The 17184-nt window shown below is 38.9% G+C and overlaps 1 protein-coding gene across 4 annotated transcripts in view; it reads right to left on the reverse strand.

Annotated features, from left to right (window-relative positions):
• The window catches only part of AIG1 (androgen induced 1), a 127480-nt gene that overhangs the window by 70664 nt on the left and 39632 nt on the right, over positions 1–17184 (reverse strand). For 3 of the 4 annotated variants that reach the window (XM_059832928.1, XM_059832915.1, XM_059832908.1), the window contains one exon: positions 10512–10613. The exons of the other annotated variant lie outside the window; for it this stretch is intronic. In XM_059832928.1, coding sequence (XP_059688911.1) covers positions 10512–10613 — 102 coding nt within the window. The remainder of the gene's footprint in view (positions 1–10511; positions 10614–17184) is intronic. 4 annotated transcript variants of the gene reach the window in all.

A 17184-nucleotide genomic window follows, 5' to 3' on the forward strand; every position in this document is an offset into this window, starting at 1 on the left:
TCTTAACTTCTGACACATGCATTTCTTTCTGCTTCAAATTCCCTCTTATTTTTCATCTTTCATTCCTCTGCTTCGGCAGCAATGACCAAAATGCCATCCACCTTAGTCCCTGATCTAAGAATACATATATTCATTTCCTAAAATTATTTGCAGCTGTATGCATTTTTAAACAACTTGCAGCCAACAAAAATTTGTTTGTTAATGGAAACGTCAGTAAATCTATGTATTAATAAAAAGTTATATTTAATGGATGTTTCCTTTATAGAAAATTATATAATTTCCCATTTCTTTGTTTAAAAAAGTGCCTTAAAATGCAAAGTTCAGTAGACTGACATACATATTTCATCTTTCCCATAAATAGTTCATAAAAAATGTCTACATTACATACTGTATTTGCAAAAGAAGCCACAAAAATGTGCATGGCAGTGACTCAGCAAGTTGGAACTCTGCATATAGGGTTTATAGGAAGCTGGTAAAGCTCAAAATAACAGAATAAAAAGCTAAAAGCCCCACGATGCACATAAAATTGCTTCCTGTGGGAAACAAAACTTAAGGATGTGATTTGAATATTACAGACATTTTTTGACAATGAAGAATTTCCTTTCTATGTATATTTGAACTTTCTATAGCATGCACCATGTCAGCCTATTTTGTGAGATACTGGTAGCACTAAATTTGGTATATAACTATAGGTAATGTTATTATTTGAAGCGGAGATCACTTCTGTTCTGCAGAAGAATGGACAATAACAAATACCAGCTCTACCTCTTAGTTGCATTTGCATCCATGAACCTCAAAGTAATTTGCAAAAGGCAAGTCGTCTCTTCATTGCAACTGAGCGAACAGGATGCTGAGGCACATGTAAGAGAAATACCTCTGAGCACCTGGCAAGCCCCCAGCACAGTGAAGAGCAGAGCACAGGCGCACGCAGCCTGGTTTGGCACTGTAGCTGCCCTGCTTGGGACGGTTCATAACCAGAATCAGCCACAGTGCTATAAACCCTGTAACAGCCAGAACTGTTTTCTTAACTGTCATTAAAAAGCCCCACAAAATGCAGACATTAGCTAATTAAGACTTATAAAAACTGCTTTTGATCAAACACTACATAATTTCTCTCAGTTTATTCAGTAAAACAGTGGCAGAACTAGGAATAAAACAGAAATTTAAAAACAGAGTTTAAAAAGCACTTCAAATATGCAGTGTTACTTGTTTTGATGAGAAAGCAAGCTGTGAAGAGCGAAAGGATACCAGTTAATGTTGCTGCGAAGATGTTAGAGGATATATTGGCCATTGGTCTGCCTTTTGCCATTTTGAAACACCTCCACATCCTGGGCTGAGCTTTTTCCTGCTCAGGTAACTGTGGTGTCAGAGGGAGGAATAGCACCATCTTAGTCATCCTTATGGTCTCTCTGAGAGAAAGAGACACCTCTGAAAGGTGATGGCTTTCCCCAAGTAGGGCACCAGGCTGGGACTTTGGTGCTTTAGGTAAATGTCCAAAGGTAAAAGGGATAACTGTAGACCTGCATGACTAATGGCAATGGCTTACACATCTGTCAATAACATCCTACATCCTACATCCTGAATTCGAGTCTCTTGTATTTGAGGAGTTACTAAAAATGTACACTGCCTTTACTTATTTGTATCTATGTGGATAAGTAAAAATATGGGAATTGAACTGAACAGCAGGGCAGACATCAGGTTATGTCAAAGCTCACAGCCCACCACGAGCAAAAGTAATTCCCAAGGTCGTCCCAAAATCCATAATTTCTGCCGATCAGCATGTATTATACATTACTGCTGTGGCACTACTTCAACATGTTAATCATCTGAATATGAAATGATTTCTGCAGAAATGATGTCTGTTTCCAAATACAAAGACATTTAAAAAGACAGCAATTAACAAAGAAAAAAGTTACTTTTAAAAAGTGGTAATTTGTTACAAAACCAATGTCAAAATATTTCCTCGTATTAGCGTTCCTGTAGCGATAATGATCTTGGGATACAGGGAGAAGTAATATTTTTTATTCCACCAACTTCAAGGGCTGGAAAAAGCATATAAGCTTTTGGGCTCAGACTCCCTTCACCAGGTCTGCTGATTCTTCTGGTATTGTGTCCATATGAAATAACCCACTTTCCAGCAATGATAAATAGGTAAAAATCTGGTCACTGAGTTACTGCATATGTCTTCAATTGAAGGAAAAGCTGACTGCCAAGCTTCAACCAAGTAGATCATAGGTCTGTGAAAAAAAGAAATCTAAAAGGATGGAATCCAGTTGCTATAGCAGCAAATTAAACAAATAAATGAGATACCATGGAATGCTGCAAAATATTTGTGGTCTGATTAAGTCATATTTGCCATATGTGTGAATATTAACGGCACAATTCAGTAAAGTGGGTACAATATAGAACAATCCCACTTTTATGATAGGTACATTCTAATTCTTATCTGAATGAGTGCTAATGAACGGTAACCAGCGTGTCCGAGGATACATAACACTGTGTTTGACTGTAATCATAAAGCAAAGCATAGTCTCTTAAATACATAAAGATAGACAAGAAATGCATATTAATCTACTATACCTTCAAATGAATATTTGCATCCTTCCCTGTGTTTGCATGGCCTGCTAAAAAGACAAAGCTTTTTGTAGTGATCGCCTCTAGGATGGCTTGCGTATGGGGTGCTTTAAAGTATACAACCTGTAGCTGGCAGCTGACATATTAAACCTTCTTCAAAACAAGCAATCCTCTGCCCAGTGCATTAATTTTTTCCAGTGAAATGTTCTCTTTTCTTGATAAAAGACATTGTTTGAATATACTTATCATTAATCATAATAATACATGACTTACTGTTTGATTCTACTATCTGCCTATGTTCTCTGGAAAAAATACTCAAGAAATAAACCAGAAAACTATTATGTCAAAAGATGAAAAAAGTATCTGATTTTAACTGAGAGAGAAGAGAGGAGGGCACATGGATTTTTATCAAAAATGTGTACCAGTTATTAATGCATTTTGCACCAATTTCAAAGTTGAGCTTTTGTTTACATTTATAAGCAGCAAACCATGTATCTGATAAATCGTGTAGTAGCACCAGAGAAATGTACCATCTCAAGCACTACAAAAGAGCTGTGCATGGCTCCAGCAGTGACTACAGTGAGCAATGTAAGCTGCACTGGAAGTGAACGTTAAAACAAAACCGGTGCTCCTAATATTGTCAGAATTATGGGAATGAACCAAATGAGTTTCCATCCCACGCTGCTACTGGTTTAACAAACAGACCTAGCAGTCCAGTGCCAAACCCTGCTTCTAGGAAAACACAGCTCAGTATGTACTCCACACCCAGAGAAAGGCAGAAAGTCTAAGGCTGCCTTTGTATGTCCTTTTGGGGCTTTTCTTTGGTCATTTGTTTTGTGCCCATAGTAATCGCTTTACCAAATGTTTGTATGAGCCACTTCAGCTGAAAATCTGGCTTTCAGCTTTTATTATCAGTATTATTACTATTACCATAATTATTACTTCCAGAGTTACACTAGCTTTGTCTGTTAAAGCAGGGTGGTTTGAAATACAGACAGTACACCTCCTTACCTCTGGCGCTTCAAATATGTGATCTTCCAGCACACCTGCAACCCTTAGTGAACAGCGCATCTGTTTTAATATGCAATGCAACTCACACCTCACAGCTGATATGAAAAAATAAGGCACACTCTGAACAGGCTTGTTTTCAACAGAAGGACTGATGTTTTGACTGTCAAACAGACAGTCTAGATAACATACGGTATTGTCAGATAAAAATATAGACAGAGATGCAAAGATACCATTTCACGCAGATACCATTTATATGAACACAGACCTCGTACTTTTGCATCGTTGCAGGTGGTTTTAATCCTAAACATTTTACAAGGATTTGAAGCTCCTGCCATGTCACTGTGCAAATATTACTTCACCTACCCTGTAAACCTATGTCCAACAATAACAGAAGCAATTCTCCTCCTCTCACAGAAGCATCAATAAGCCATCTCCTTGCTCTTGACTCCTCTAACTAATAGATCTCAGGGAAATCTTCCCAGGGAAGCGATGGAAAGATATGGTAAGAAAACATACTCTTCATTTCCTCTTTCTTACTTTTTCTTATTTCCTTGCTTCCGCTCTCCTCATCCTTCTCCTCCCCCGGGTCCTCTTTAGCATTTTGAGTCTCTTCCAGCTTGTCTACATTATTCTGTGGCTCCTTTTTTATTCACTTGCCTCATCTGTTTTGGTTTTTTTCTTTTCTTTTTTTTAGGTAGGAGTTGGAACAGCATCAGCTGATTTTTTGATTCGTCTCTTTCCTCCCGCCTATCTTTTCCTCTCATCCAACTACCTCTCCCTAACCTCCTTTTTTGTGCTCTCTCTCTGACTCTCTCCCCTTCTCCCCTCCTTTGGTAGTCACTCCCTTGACTTGGTGTTGACACTACATGCTCTTATCCTCTGTGCTAACAGACCAAGTTACGTGACCTTGTCAACAGAAGAAGGCAAAACTTCAGAAAATATCTCATCTGGGGATTTCAGCTCTCAGACTTTTCATTTGCACTGCTCACATCTAGAATAGGGCTTATATGTTTAGCTGTTACTAAGTACTCAAAGGTATTTTAGAAAAGGTCCCTCATTACTACACATTGGGCTCATTTGTACCAGGACGAGCCTGTGTGCATGTTTTCTCTACATTACTGGAAACAGCAAATAATCAGAAACATTCAGCACCTGTGTTCAGTTAGAAAGCTGTCTTCACCTTACCCTGATGAGTCTCCTCTGGCAGATATGTAACATGGTTAAGGCCAGCTTCCTACTTCACAAAAGCTGCTGTGCTGTTACTGTATTAGGTAAAGGGGTTTTCCTAATGCTCCTAGAGGATGCCACTCAGATAATTTGGTCTTTTTTACCTAGCAGCCTCTCTCAATTTTCAGGTGCTATGCTATCACAGGTTTTAGACACGCTACCAATTTCCAAGCCCTTCACATAAGTAACAGAAAATCAAAAAAATCTTTTAAACCACTGCTGTTTTTCTCCCCAGAGCGGGGGGATAATTGATACTACTGTATTCACGCTCCAGTGGTGGAACTGGCAGATAATGAGGAGGGATACCAGGCAGAGCCACATAACTGCAGCATGAACATGCAAGTAGTGTACAAATCCAACAACATTACTTTCACGGGTTTTGCAAATATTCTGAGTCCCCAGGCAACCAGCTTTAATTGCTATTCTTTCCATCAGATAGATGTTTAAATAAGAGCCATCTAGCAGTGGGTATTCTGTTGGAAATTAAATTACAAATTTTCCCTGATTTTTATCAGAAAACTTTGCAAGTTATTTAACAAGTGGGAACTCCTTCCTCAAGCACTGAAGATTTTATTCACCCCTAACATACGAAAACAGTATAGATAAATTAAGAAGAGCACTTGAGTGGGAATATCCTTGAAAGCCTTAAACTGGATTTAGAAACAAATCTCAGAAAAGGGTAAGTATCTTCTAGACATAAGCATGAGGCATTACCAAGGTGCAGTACATTGTACAAAAATAGCCCATAGCTGGGATGTTGCTGTATTAGGAAAGCATCCTCAAGAAGTATAATGCACTGTTTCAAATGAGTCATTTCTGAAAAGGATTTTTAGGGCAACATGCTAGATGGAAATGCTTTCCTGAAAGAAAGGACATCTCCTTGTTTGTTCATCAGAGAGAGCACTGTGCAGCAAATGACCCAACTAATGATGGAGAGACGGGTTTGTCAAAAACGGCACCAGTTTTGGACCTTCCAATCTTTGTATGTCAGGTTACTATGAATTTTGATCTTTGCATGGCTTTTCTATTTTTCTACTTGTCGAATCATCAAGGAAAAAGCTTTCCACCAGTAAAACCAAAGGAACAAACAAGCCAAAGCCACTGGACCTAAGACAAGGCTGCCAGGAAGAACAACAATTGGAGAGATGGCTGGAGGGACTCTGTCTCACTCTCTGGTGGGCTGAGCTTTTCAGCTGAGCAGCCAGCAATAAGAAAAGAGAGCCAGCTTGTGAAATAAGTAGAGATGTATCACTCGGACAGGCTCCTTCCTCTCCATAACTTGTCTTTGTCTGCAATTTGTCCCAGTTTTTGTGCATTCTCTTGAATATAAGGAGAGAGGGTATGTCTTTCTAGGAATGCCTTTGCTTCCCAAAAGCAGCACAAAAAAGAATAGAGTACAAAACTGGAAGAGCTCATATAGATCGCAGTAGCACAGAACCCATACAATAATCAATTTTCCAACTACACAGAGGCAGAGCATATTCCCCTTCCTCCTTCCCTGACCTCCCTCTAGAGTATTCATATGAAGACAATTCTTTGTTTCTGACCTCCAAAGCCATTAAACTCCTCAGTAAGTAATTTCTATCTCTGTATTTTACCTTCCTTGCCACAAACAAAAGATTATCCACATTTTTAAAAAGAATTTGGGACAGTGTCTGTGAAAAACAAAGAAGGACTCTTGCTGAAATGGTATGCTAACTTGGACAGATACTGCATGCAGTCATGCCATGTAACCTGGCTCAAAATCATCAATGCTCGAGCTTAAATTAATTCAGTCTACAGACCTGTTTATGTGAGCAAGAGGTTAGAATAGGGGCAACCTGTATTTTTATAGTCTGTGCTAATATTGAAAAGAATATAACTTCTGGAAACAAACGTTATCCATGCATCATCCTGTCCAGTCCCAACATAAAAAGGTGCAACAAAGGAGTTGATAAAAATCCTATTACTACGACAAACTAGTTTTAAACCGTAAAGGTTAGCCTTTAATTAAAAATTCCTAATACTGATAGAGATCAGATAGACAGCCATCAGAAAATGGGAAAGAATATTTCCCATAGAAAATATGCCTGTGGAATTAAGGGTTGATAGGGATCCAAATTGCAGGACAGTCTCAAGAACACGAACGACATCTTTGATAAAGAGTTCAGTAATTTGGCAACTAAAATTGTAGCCAGCAAAGATGAATTCATCTGCATAACTAATAAATGCAGGAAATTAACTTGACACTTCAGAAACAGATCAAGGCTGAGACATAGCCCTATCCTCCAACAGCTCTCTTTAGACAGGTAGTTATTTCTACTGACAGAAGCTTAACCTCAGCTACTCAGATGTGCTCCTTCACATAATAAACAGAGATGAAATCCTTGTCCTGCTGAAATGGACAGCAACCCTGTCATTCGTTTCCCCTAGTCATTTCTCAAGTCATAGTGATACCATTGGTTATAGATTAATTGACTGACTGACATGATGAAATATATCAGTTTTATGGCACAGTACAACTCTATTAGTGATGCCTTTCACAGGTGTATGAATCTGTATGTATGAGGTACCATCTGGTACCACAAGGCACCACTTACTACACAGATTTTTCTGTAGACAGGAATTATATTTTTAACTATTATGGTGCGTATATATATATAATAGAAATACAGTTCTTGACTCTATATGCAATTTTATGGTAAACAGCTTGTGGCTTTTATCATTGCGCACAATGATGAGCCTCTCTCTACAAAACTTTATAAACAATATTAAGACTGAATTGGTAATGGGATTGCATAGCTCTGAGGTTCATTTCCCTTATGTTTTCCATTTCTAGAGAGGAATTCTTTTATAATTAGGAATTTTTTAGGTGTTGAAAAAGTGTTGCCATGGAAGAGTTGTATCTCTGAGTATTAGCAAGACATTACTATGTATTCAAGAAAACAGGTTTTTTTAATTATAGACAACATTGTAACTGCAGAGAAGAGATAGAAAACGGGGAGAAGAATAAGGGGGATGAGAACTAATTACTATAACTTAACAAATCAGCAGACACTGCTGCCCAAACCACTTCTCTTGGGCTAATGCACTGAGTTGGACCAGCCCTTCAAACAATTTCCTCACACAGCCTTCAAGACAGTCACCTTAAAGTGCTTCTAAAGTATGAATACTCGCAAATATTTTGATACATGCCCATATTACTAAAAGAAATATAATTGCTACTATTACAGCCAGATTTCATGACTTTTCATTCCTTTTCTATGTTTGGATTTTGCTGGCTGATGTTGACAGTTGACCAAGTTGTTACAGCTGGTCATAATACATCTGTCAGAAACTTTTGAAAATATGACTTTTCAGTTAAAGAAGGGAATCTTTTTACTGTGGAAAATGTATGGTTTTACTTTTTCCACTTTTTGCGGCTTTTTTTGTGATAAATAAGTGTTTAGGGAAACTGCTGTGAAAAAACCTGGACCGAGTGTTCACAGGTGAAGTAACATTTGAGGTTAGATCCTTAGGAGCTGCACCAGGCACTGTGGGGGAAGGTGACAGAGGAGAGGGATTCATCAGCAATGCTGCAGTAGCAGAAGAACCCACCTCTCACTGACAGATTTCACTCTGCCAAGGGTGATGAATCCCTTGTGTGAGTTTTGTTGTACAAGGTTAGGCTCTAGCACAGCCACCCTTGCATTCAGAAAAATTATCACTGAATGTGCACAGCTGCTGTCAAAACATGCAGGAAAAGATGGGAATAAATGTTTATTTCAGTAAAAAAAACCAGCCAGGGATCCCGACTTTTCTAAAACTGTATTCCCAGAGGTCCTACCCTTTCACCAAGGGGACCTCTATCATATTCTCTAAAATCTGCCATGTCAAAATTGTAACTATTAATAAGTGAGGTGCTAGCATTCTCAAGGTAGTTTAAGAATCCCTTCATATTATGATGGGCAATACATCAGAATTAATTAGTATGAAAGCTAGTGAGGAGAAAATGATGGCTAAAACATCAGAAAGAATTAGACTGAAAGGTGATGAGAAGCCCAACGGCCATAAGCTTTCTTTGTGACCGAGCTAAAGGAACACTTAGATAAATGGAGACTGACAGAAAACAATTCCTTTACAAAAGATTTTAAAAAATGCCTTCTACAATATTTCAAGTTAAAAAAAAAGTCTAAGATGCTTGCATGCAATTCATTTCAGCAAACTCTATTATGTCCAAAAATCTCAAACAAAAGCCCTCTTCAAATATTTCAGTAAGTATACATTTCTACAGAGCAACCTGAGCTTGAATTGCCTTTTAGTTATGGCACAGAGGAGACTTCCTGGATACACAGGGCCGTTTGTTGTCAACTGCTTCACAATGCAAATTCATGAAAAATGTTGCAGCATAGGCACTTTCAGTATGTGGAATGTCACCTGGAAGAAATGTCATCAGAGCTGGCACTGATGTGGTGTGGGGAAAAAATCAATGTATGTATGACTTGGCAGCATTTGCAAGTGTTCAGTTTGTAACCTCAAAACTCAAGGGAGGACAGTCTGAACAAACACAGCAGGAGTCATCAGACTCTTTCCTCAGCTCTACACACACATAATATCACGCTGTTCCTTTCAAAACATCGTAAAACAGTATCTAGCAGAAGCTGATGCTCCTCTTGTCAGCAGTAACTCTCATACTGCTCCTTTAACACACAATTTAGGGAATAAATAAACAGCAGTGCCATCTGCCCCACCCCACGAAGGACCAATCTATCAAGCCCAGCAGAGTGGACAAATCTTGATCTGCTGTGGTGATACAGTACTCACACCCTGAAGGATGAGCATTGCTGTCATCTGCTGATGAACAGCAGTGCCAAATGGTTTGCCACACCTTGATATGGAAAACAAAGTAATAATGAAACATTTTGCACAGATACAACTAGAGAAGCAAACATGATGTTTTTCAGCTCCAAATGCTGCATAAACAGTATTAAGTACCTGACAGCAAAGTGTGGCCTTATCTTTCTTTTAGCATTTAAACATATAGTTGAGAGAAAGAATGCCTGACTTGACATACCAGAGAGGGATGAAAAGGTCAGATTTCTTCTCAAGAAACTACTTTTATGATTACCGATGCAGCAATTTTGAAACTTTGCATTGATGCACATAATTCCACATTATTAAAAATACTCAGATACAGGTTCTGCTACACGAGTTTGGTGTACTTGAGAAATGAGTAATTTTTCATTTTTTCCTAAAAACATACAAGTCCAAAAAGCATAGTGAGTTTTTTTGAACAAGCATTTTAACCAAAACGTTCTCATCACAAATTATACTTTGGTAGAATGGTAAAGAATCATTCAATTAAGTGTTTCTGTCATTCTAGAGCAAGATTTGTCAAAGTCAGAACTTCTGTTTTGTGGAAGAGTCTCTTTTGATTAAATTTTCTCATGACCACGGTGACACTGCTCTGGGAAAGGTACCTTATCAGAGAAAACAGCAGATCCCCACAACTAGCCTGGGATGTAGGACACACAAATTCAAATCACCACTGTTTCAACCTAATAGGGATTCAAATATGACTCAAAGAGTCAAGGAAGGAAAGATGTTATTCTTGCTTGCAGACAATGTTCCTTAATCACTTCTCAGGGGATTAGCTCTAAGTGTATGCGGAGTCATGCACAAGGAAATCAGTGTCTTACACTTTTGTTTATGCAAGGAAGTGTTTGCATTACTTTACTCACCATTCCATGATTTAGCCACGCTGGTATAAAATTATCAAGCAGCTTTGGGTAAACCAGTTCCCTGTCGTAGATATAGATGCTCCAAAACATTGTCACAACAAACTAAGAAGAAAAAAAAAAGAAAAGACAAGACATCTTAAAATATATGCTTCTGAGGAATTAGCTACACATTTCAGATAGCAAAATGGGGCATTTAGCAAATGATCTATGGACAGACACAGACATCATTGTTCTTTCACCAAATCCTGCTTTAATCAACAGTGTGAATTTGGATTATTCTTGCATTCACAGCAGTTTTAACTTTTCTTCTTTTTTTTATACTTTTAGCCTGGAAAAAACCTCATTTTTTAACTTGCATGCCTGTGGCCAAATTACAACTGAGTATTATACTTTAGTAGCAGATGTGGCACATAAATAATGTTTCACCACTAACAGGATAAAAAACAAATGGAAAATCAGGTAAAATATCACTTGGAATTCATAGAATGTATAATTATGAAACATTCACCCCTGAACAGAAGCCCTTAAACTCATCTTTGCACTTTTTCATGTCCGCCATCAAAACACTATTGTTTTAAAAAAAAATATTTAACCTTTAACTGCTCAGCACACGATTCATGGACTGGGATCCACAGAAAAGAGGTCTAGTATCCTGCTCATTTGTCAATACGAAATTTGGCTTGGTTCCTGTCAGAGACTATTTACCAGGAGCCCAGAGAAAGACTATTATTTCCTCTAGACTGAGGACAGGACAGATGGCTCAGATAAAGTTTGCACTAGGCTAAATTCTTGCCAAAGTGTGCATAAATTCTTCAAAGATACCCTGATGTCTGAAAAGCAAAGACAATATAAAACCGCAAGAACTTACAGAAGTAATAGTTCTAGCTTACCATAGCTGGGGAAAGAACGAAGTAAGTAATCTTCTAATTAAAACACAATTGCTTTCTTACCTTGAATTTGAGTCATAGTTTTCTAGTAATAAAAGGCTTTTTGTTTACAGCAGTAAAACCTGGCCAGGAGCTTTTCAGTGACTATTTTCCAGGGATGTCTACACAGTAGCAGGGATGTCTACACAGTAGCGAGAAGTCCAAGTTTAAAGTTTGACAGGCAACAAATAGGACTTTCACTGACATCAGCAGGGAAGTATTCAGTTAAATTCGAACTGATGTGGCCCATGATCTTATGGCTAATTTGGGGGGTCAGTAAAAGAAAGTGCAAGAAATATGGGGTGAGCACAGCAAGATCAACAAATTACTAGTGTGTGAGATAGTGTAGGCATAAGTCGTTTCATATGCTTGTGACTTTGGAAAGTTAAAACTGAGGTTGCAGTTTATCAGTGGCACCTTGTTCTAACCACAGACACGCAGACTTTGGCCAGCCAGTTATGTGAATGACCTGAACCAGTACACTGTTCCCTCAGTGTGCATACAGTACATAGTTTCTTGGTTTCCAACACACTTGTCCATCTGTTGTGATAGCTATCGGTGCCTGCTCAGAATAATCTTGGACTGTTTGACTAGCGCACAGAGGCCAGGAATAAAAAATAGGTTATGATGGACAGCCCGAAAAATATTGCAAGTGTAAAGTACCCCACAAGAAGTGTCTCTTCTGGGCCAGTCTTGGCATTGGCACAACCTAGCTCTTTACGCACCTGCTGACACGTAAGTGCCAAGATATGAATAGCTGAACAGCAGGGAAAATGGAAGCAAAGTATCCTCTTCTCTATAGGCTTCCTAGAAGTCACGTATTATCACAGTGGGTCTCTGAGAACCTGCTAAGACCAACTGGGACATAAAAACGTATTCTCAGGCGCATGAAGACCAAGACTGATAATGCTTCTTTCCAAGGAAGTCTTACAGCAAGAAAAATCACCCAGGATTAAGTTGAACCTTAGTACACTGAATACAACAAAGCTGGATGTTTTGGCCTGTGATTTTTGTGTGGAGCAGAATAAAACAATAGACTTTGCCAAGGAGGTAAAGATAAGAAAAGAGGGGACGTGCCATCTGTCCCTTAACCAAAGTCAGCCAATGGATGGAACGGGATCAGCCTGGCTGGTTGTAACCATCTGGAGCTACAGACGGCAAATGCTGCTTAGCAAAGCACTATCACAAGGCAGACATAAGGTAAAGGAAGTGTGCAAAACCCAGGGTGTTACAGAACTAAACTATCCCGGAGGACAACCCAACACGAGACTAACACAACCCTCTGGTGAAGATCCCTTCCAGTGTCTGAATAGTTCATCTTACCTTTCCTTACAATTAGTTCATTTGGATAAAATAAACTATAAAAATGAACTATTGCACTATGAACTAAAATGAACTATAAAAACAATCTATAAAAATGAACTATTTGGATAAAATTAACTATAAAAAGGACTTGTTACTTAGCTACCTTGGCTGCTTCTGAATTTGTTTACTTTGATTAATGAGCAACTGTTGGTCTGGTATTTTTAAATCACCTCTACTATGCTCACACTTTGGTACTGGTAGACTTTTATTTGGGCTGGGCTTTGCCAAGTTCACACATGGTCATGCAGTTCCAGACCATGATATGACTGAGCTGCTTCTTCACACTGCCTATGTAAGGCTCAGTCAGAATTGCAGCTCTTATGCGCCTGTCACCTTCTTTGCAGCACAGTTCATTACTATTGTGGAGACAGTCATGGTACTACCCTCACACGCCAGGCTGAACAGATTGCTCACGTGACGTCTTTTGGGGAGCCCAATACTTTTATATTCTGTTGTTCCCAAGGCAAAATGGCACAAACGGCACCCTTCCACTTCCTCTTCAGACAAACTCGAGGCCTGGAATTCAAGGAAGAAAACAGGCTCCAGCAATTGCTGTTACACTTCTTTGCACAGGAGCCTCCTAAGATTGCCAGCTTTCCAAAGACAGTGATTACTTGGTTAAGCATAAGGTAAAGCAACATATAAAAGAACAGAGGAGTCCCTCATTTGCTACTTACCCTATCTAGGGTCATTACAGACCAAAGGGAACCTCAAATTTGCAAGTAGACCTTGGAAACTGTTTGAAAATATGGAGTAGCCGCAGGCATCTGAAGTATTGCTAAACAAATACACAGCAGCAGGAAAAAAATAAGTCTGAAAACTAAACTCTGTTTTCCCACTTAAGGAGATACTCCTTGAGTTTTTGTCCTTTGTCTCTGAAGCTTCAGAGGACATGAGAAGAGCATGTGGCACTGCCAAAGGAAAAGTTTTAAAGGACAAGCTGGTAAATGGTTGGTGATTCAAAAGAGAAAACAAGTGGCTTTATCAAATCACCGCAAATGGAAGCGAAGAGAAACTAAGAGAGGAAAGCTAGTGAAAAGAATTGCATAATTTGCTGTTTCACATGAGCCCAACCAAGAAATGTTATGCAAATGAAGAATGAACCCAGTGGAACTTTATAACTTTACTTTCCTGCATCTTCTGTGTTTCTGTGTTTTTGTTTTTGGCTGGGCTGCACAGTTCAGTTCACTGATTTCCTGGATGGCTTCACAACAAAGAAAAAAAATCCAACCCTTTGACCTTGACAAAATTTCTTCTAAGTACAGTTAAAGGTAAGCTTTCTGGCTATCTCCCAAGACATTTGCGATTAACTGTGAGTATAAATATATTGTTTGTGAGCCTCTTCGAGGGTTAAAGGCATTACATACAGAAGAAAAGTGTTATTAAAGGCAGACCACAGTAAGCACAAATCGGCATGGTACTGGCTCTCAGTGGGATCTAGCGCTAGCACAGCATCACACCAAATGAATTTGAAAAGGGCCAATGAAGGAAAACACAAGGAGCGGGAACTCAAAATCAGGGAAGACTCCCGTCGGAGAATAGAGTTCAGGATGCAATTGCACCACTGCTCACTCATGTTCCCATCACAAGCCACCATGTCAACACAGATGAGGACAAAATCTAAAATAGAGCGATTTTGGCATGGTCGAGTCAGTTATGGAAATAAAAGTATTTTGTAGTCTGGTCAAATAACGAGGTAAGTAGAAGACTGCAGCAAATGCCTACACATCTTTTCTTGGGATAAGATCCCAGATCAGCATTACTGATGATCTACAGAAGAAGGGTGATCAGCTTTCCTTTTGACTGTATCAACATAGCGAAACAAGAGATAAGAAAGAATGCCTGGCTTTCTCTCTTTCATATCACAGGTTTTTAAAAACATAAAAGAATAATATAAAGAATATGAGATCATTCTACCTAGTTTAGACTCAGACCCAAATGGAGCTATTAAAGCTACATGATAAAAAATATCAATGGTAGAGTTTGTGTTTTTCTAGGCAGCAATCTCTCTTCTAATATGTAACAATATCAGTTTTCTTTCTTCTTCCTATTTCTTTTAAACACAGTCTTAAACAATTAGAAATGCTTGTTTTATCTCTTCTTCCCCTTGTTTGGTACAAATTACAAGAAACATATTGATAAAACCATACACAGTTTACACAAAACACTAATTAACCACAGAAACTCGGCAACTTCATGATCTGTGTCAAACAAATAGAAAAAAGTTGGGATAGTCTAAACCACTGGTGTAGTCTCTGACTTTTAAGCATGTCTCACACTTCTCTAGCAGTGTAAATTATTCCCAATATAAATCTCCTTTACAGTGATAAAGGGGGGGGGGGGGGGGGTAAGTACAGCCAGTATCAGCAACAATTGGTAATGAACTTCTAAAATGTCTATGCAAACATTTTTCTTCAGTGGATGCTTCCTGATCTCTTAGGCATTTGAATAATATCCCAGGCTTACAACAAACTAAAAAAGGGCTAGGAAGTGTTGCCCACAGACTTTTTGTGGAATAAGACTTTACTGCATAGAAAATTGATCTGTTGATTTCTGATTTCATTCTCTTAAGAGTCATATTAAAAAGAGCAACAATAGGTAAACAGTAGTCATTATGTCCTTCAAAGAGGTTCATGTTTATTTCTTGATGCTCCTGAACAAAATGGTAGGTTGGCAATTCAGTTTTATCTGAGCCCTCAAAGATACAAAATACGTAACACAACACTGGAGAGATGTGGTTTGCTGCAAAGATTTTGCAAGATTTGATTTGTTGCAAAGCCACCCAAGGAGATGGTTTGCCCTTGGGCTGGTTCTTTCCCCTCCTTTGGAAGGTGGGAGGAGGTTGGTGGTCAGACTTCCCAGGTGGTTTATATGTAATACTATTTTAGGAAGTACTAAAAATGAAGTATTTTATTTTGTTACTTTTTTTTCACACATCATTGTTTGACTTGGGAGTGGAAACCCCTTTTCTCATCTGTTTTTCAGAACAAGTCATCTCAAGGGCTTCAGTAAGCAGGAAATACAGGAAAAATTGTGTTGAATTGCTCTAGAAAAACTACAGTTAGTGGCTTTAAAATGTTTCCCTAGTGTTTGCATTATTCCCTAAACACACCCTGTGTAAAACACTGAGCAATAAAAATAATTTAGATGTTAAGTTAACTGACAAGTACTTAAGCATGACCGCCGCTGTTACATTAGAAATCCAACAAGGATTTTATTCTCATCTGTCCAATTTTTATGTGTGAAGGTTCCCTTGTGTCGCTACTGGAAACGACTGAGAAGCTCCATTGAGAGCTAGGTGGGTGAGTCTCAAAGAAAGAAAGTGTGCATTTCAACTTATTTTGTTCTTTTTTTTTTTTTTTTGAGTAAGGAAGCTGTTGAAAGAACATGGGAAACGAGGGAACTTTAACTTTTTTTCTGCAGACACTCTGGTGTTTAATAACTTTGTTCTAACAGGCACCTCCAGCATACCAAAATTTCACTGGGTATTTTCTTACACATAAATAGCTCTTTAGAAAACAAAGCCAGTGCTAGATGTTTGCTACTTTCGGGCCCTGAACTCTTCCTACCCGTAATCCCACCGAAGAGTCCCCAGTGGCTGGTAGTCCCTCAGGCACTGGCCAAGGCTTTGGCAAGTGGTAGCTGCGGTGTGGTGAGCACTGCTGGAGAGAATCAGGTTTCAGGAAGGAGCTGAGACCAGTGTTAAGTTATGAAGTGCTGCTGTTTGTCTTCCAGCAGCCAGGAGAAGAAACAACAATAAAAACAACCCTTTTAGCCCTTCTTTGTAAGAAGTAAAGTGAAATAATATGTGGTAATCAATTGCTCCCCATCACCACAGAAAGGTCACCTTTGGAAATGGAGAGCATCTGTCCAATGAGCATGGCCATGTCTTAACTATTTTCTGGATTATTTTTCTTTGTTTAAGACAGAAGTTGTTTCTGTATGAAACCCTTGGGTAAGTAGCTAGCTCCAGGTATGCAACACGTCTCTCGGGAACTGCTAACTTGTAAATGTTGCAACAGTACTTCTAGTGCAGGCAATGGCTAGCTGGGATTCCTCGCGTACCAGTGGCAAGAGAAACAACGCCTGAAAGAAATGCGCAGAATTGTCAAGACAAAATGAAGCTGAAGTTCTCCAACATCTTCAAAAGTTTCAAGGTGAGGAACACTGCAGGGGTGGAGGAGCACACAGACAACAGTACGGAGCTAAAACAGCGGCAGGAGAGAATGCCTGAATCCTGAGCGGCGTGAGAGAGCTAAGGAGGGTGTGCTTTGATGCACGTAAAGGCTTGTACTTTTAGATTGAAAAAGGCACTTAAAATCTTTAAATAGACAAATAATGTGATGTTGTTTTCCTTCTTCAATTCTACTGTCAACACGGTA

The sequence above is a fragment of the Gavia stellata genome, chromosome 2 (assembly GCF_030936135.1).
Source record: "Gavia stellata isolate bGavSte3 chromosome 2, bGavSte3.hap2, whole genome shotgun sequence".
In the NCBI taxonomy this organism is placed as follows: Eukaryota; Metazoa; Chordata; class Aves; order Gaviiformes; family Gaviidae; genus Gavia; species Gavia stellata.